The 3,234-nt window shown below is 50.9% G+C and overlaps 1 protein-coding gene across 1 annotated transcript in view; it reads left to right on the forward strand.

The window, feature by feature from the left end:
* COL6A2 (collagen, type VI, alpha 2) overlaps nucleotides 1-3,234 on the forward strand; it is a 24,105-nt gene that overhangs the window by 20,295 nt on the left and 576 nt on the right. Inside the window, exon 27 of the mRNA XM_010145101.1 lies at nucleotides 2,729-3,234. Within this exon, the coding sequence (XP_010143403.1) occupies nucleotides 2,729-3,234 (506 nt within the window). The remainder of the gene's footprint in view (nucleotides 1-2,728) is intronic.

Genomic DNA, 3,234 nt, shown 5'->3' on the forward strand with positions numbered 1-3,234 from the left:
TGCACATGCAGGTAACTGAATGGGCTGCGAATGGCAGGGAAATCGATGGCATCTCTGCGTTTTGTGCTGCCTCTGTGAGACATCCTCAGCTGTCCTAGCATGCAGCAGTGGGCTACAGGCATTGGTGCCTTGCTATAAGCCACCTGAGAAGGACCAGTGCACCAGTTAAAGGCATGACACGAAGGTGGTGGTGCTTGTGAGAACTTCTCTCCCAGTTAAGGACAAGAATCTTGTTCCTTGCTGCAGGAAAGGGCACTTGAGTCCTCGGCCTCTCAGAAGGGGGAACAAGCTGCAACCATAGCGTGACACCGAACAGGGCAGACCTGAGGTTTTGCTTGCACCTGAGTTATGTTCCCATGGGCTTCTAATCACACAGCTCAACACAGCCCTCTCCATCTGTGGGGGCTGAGCAGTCAACGGAGTGTCTCTGGGGAGTGCTCCTGCAGCAGAGCCTCCTGGGAGAGCCAGCCATGTGTTATGCTCTTGCCGAAGCTCCGTGGGGTGATGCTGCTCTTAGCCACAGCCTGCTTAACTAGGAGCCTAACCAAGAGACTTGCTTCAGGTTATGTGGGAAGCAGACAGATCTTGCTTGTCATCGTAAGAAACATGACCTCGTATAGAGGAGCAAAAAGAGAGCGAGCCTGGTAAGACTTCCCCAAAACGATACACAGCCTTTACTCCCACCTGCCCTCTTCCATCTGCTTTTGCAGACCCCTGCTTAGATGTTGGGCTGTGTGGTTGCAAGGGACATGGCTTCCTGCCTTTCCCGCCCCCCTCCCCAGGACTGCACGGAGCCAGTGAGGACTAGACGTGCAGGCACTGCCAAGGCAAAGTAGCCTTGTGGCAGCAGCGCCTGGGTACCAGGAACTGCATCATCAATGTGTCTTTAGACACCGTTCCTCAGGGAAGGGTGGGCAGAGGTGAGTACATACATTTATCGCTTTAAAGGAGTGGAGCATGGCAGCTGAATTTCAAAGAGCGATATTCAGAAAGCTCCTGGGGGAAGAGCATCGCTTACAGGTTGGTTTCTACTGCAGTCACAGCTGGCCTTATAGACACATGTCATTCGCAGTAAGACGAGGTACAGTAGGCACCATTGAAGACGAGCCATCGTTGTAGATAGGTTTTACAGCATGGGCTAAGGAGAAGTGCAAGTCTACAAGGTCAGGGAACACCATACAGAAACAACCACTGACTTCTGCTATGTCCAGCGGGTTAGGTTAAACCGCAAGTACCAACAGAAGTTCTGGTACCATGTTTGACTGTTTTATCGTGGATGGAAGTGGTGCCAAATAGGCTGCGAGCTCAACAGTGTGCACCATCAGAGCTTCTGCTACACTACTTTGTGCTGCTGGATTCACGCTGGACTTGTAGTCGCAAGAGTGCATGTATCTTTTACTTAAAATAGAACTTTGCCGTTTGACAAATGACTACACACATGGTACTCACCCACTAAACGGGGATTCTTTTGTGGCTCCTCTGCTCATACAAAGAATTGCACCAGTTCAGCTCCCCGCCATGCTGAATCCAGGTGCCACAGCATCCAGCACTGAGGAAGCACTTTGTCAAGTTGGATTTGCTCATAGTACAGAAATTCAACCTCACATGACAGCCCTCTATCCCAAAAGTTACCCCTTGTTGCCAGAAATGTATGCTTAAGCTGGGGCAGCTCCAGAATCCCCTGTTCCTGCCAGTCAAGCAACACAACATGACTTCAGCTCCAAGGCTTCACCCTTTCCATATTCAGTCATAGAGCCACAGAATTGCTGGGCAGCCGTTGCCCCGCTGCCCACTCGGAGGGTGGCCAGCTGCATCAGGCACGTCACAAATCAGTGCAGCTCTTGCAGTTGTATTCCTGACTAGGGCTTTCAGCAGCAAAGGGAACTGAAAAGAAGAATTTCCAGCAGTGCAGAAATGGCAGTGTTTTTTGGAGACACAGGAACACCAAATGCAACACACGTAACTACTGCCAAGGGACGAGATAATGGTTCCTAACCAGCAGCTCTCTCCAAAGGTTGCTAGTTTCTTCTCTCTTTTCTTCTGAGGTCAGTCACTGTGTATGTCCACGTGCCCACTTTGTGGACAGGTCCTGTTCCGAGTGACTGAAGAACAGTGTCCTGCTGTGTTTCACTCAAATACTGGTCTGTTATACATTTCAAAAGCTGCTTTACTGTACTTACATACAGGTGCATCAACAAGGATAGTCTTGTTTTCCAACCGTATGACCCAATCTTTATAAGCTCTTCAGGAATTAGTCATTGCCGATTAAACTAATCGGGGCGAAAGGTATGAAAAGAGCTTTCGTCCTACAAATCTGTGGGTGCAGAGTAACTCTGAAAGCAACCCATGCTCTGAAGTAACCAAGAGGTTTGCAGACACTGCCTGACATTAAGTTCTGGATGTTACTCTGACAGATAAGAGCTGGGAACTGCTGTAAGAAGGTGGATGTAATTCTGGGGCTGAAACGTGCAGACTTGTCTAACCTTGTGGAGGACTGTCATAGGCCCCAGAGTTAACATTCATGAGGAGCCAGTAGCCAGGAGCTGAGGGCATCAGAAGCAAAGCTCCTACACTACCAGCTGCAAAGACAGGCTTTGGCAGCAGAGTGTAGCTGGTCTTTCTTTGGGCAAAGATGCCCAGAGGTGACTCCAGCCCAAATTGCCCCAAGACAAGCCCCCGGGTCGGCTTTCTTATGCTACCAACTCTTGTTGTCTTCTTTCTCCTGCAGAGCTTGCAGTGGCCCAGTGCACGCAGCGCCCCGTTGATGTCGTTTTCTTGCTTGATGGCTCTGAAAGGATTGGGGAGATGAATTTCCGCAGGGCCTCCCGCTTTGTGGAGGAGGTGGCCCGACAGCTCACACTGGCCAGGAGCAACAATGACAACATGAATGCCCGGATTGCGCTGCTGCAGTATGGCAGTGAGAGGGACCAGGACCTGGTCTTCCCACTGACCCACAACCTGACGGAAATCTCCAATGCCCTGGCTCAGATCAAGTACCTGGACTCATCCTCCAATATCGGGTCAGCCATCATACACGCCATCAACAACATCGTGCTCAGCCCAGGAAATGGGCCACGACTCGCCCGGCGCAATGCCGAGCTCTCCTTTGTCTTCATCACTGATGGCATCACAGGAAGCAAGAACCTCGAGGAGGCCATCAACTCCATGAAGAAGCAAGATGTCATGCCCACGGTAGTGGCTCTTGGGAGTGACGTAGACATGGATGTCCTGCTG

This window comes from Buceros rhinoceros, unplaced genomic scaffold (genome assembly GCF_000710305.1).
Source record: "Buceros rhinoceros silvestris isolate BGI_N320 unplaced genomic scaffold, ASM71030v1 scaffold21571, whole genome shotgun sequence".
Classification (NCBI taxonomy): domain Eukaryota; kingdom Metazoa; phylum Chordata; class Aves; order Bucerotiformes; family Bucerotidae; genus Buceros; species Buceros rhinoceros.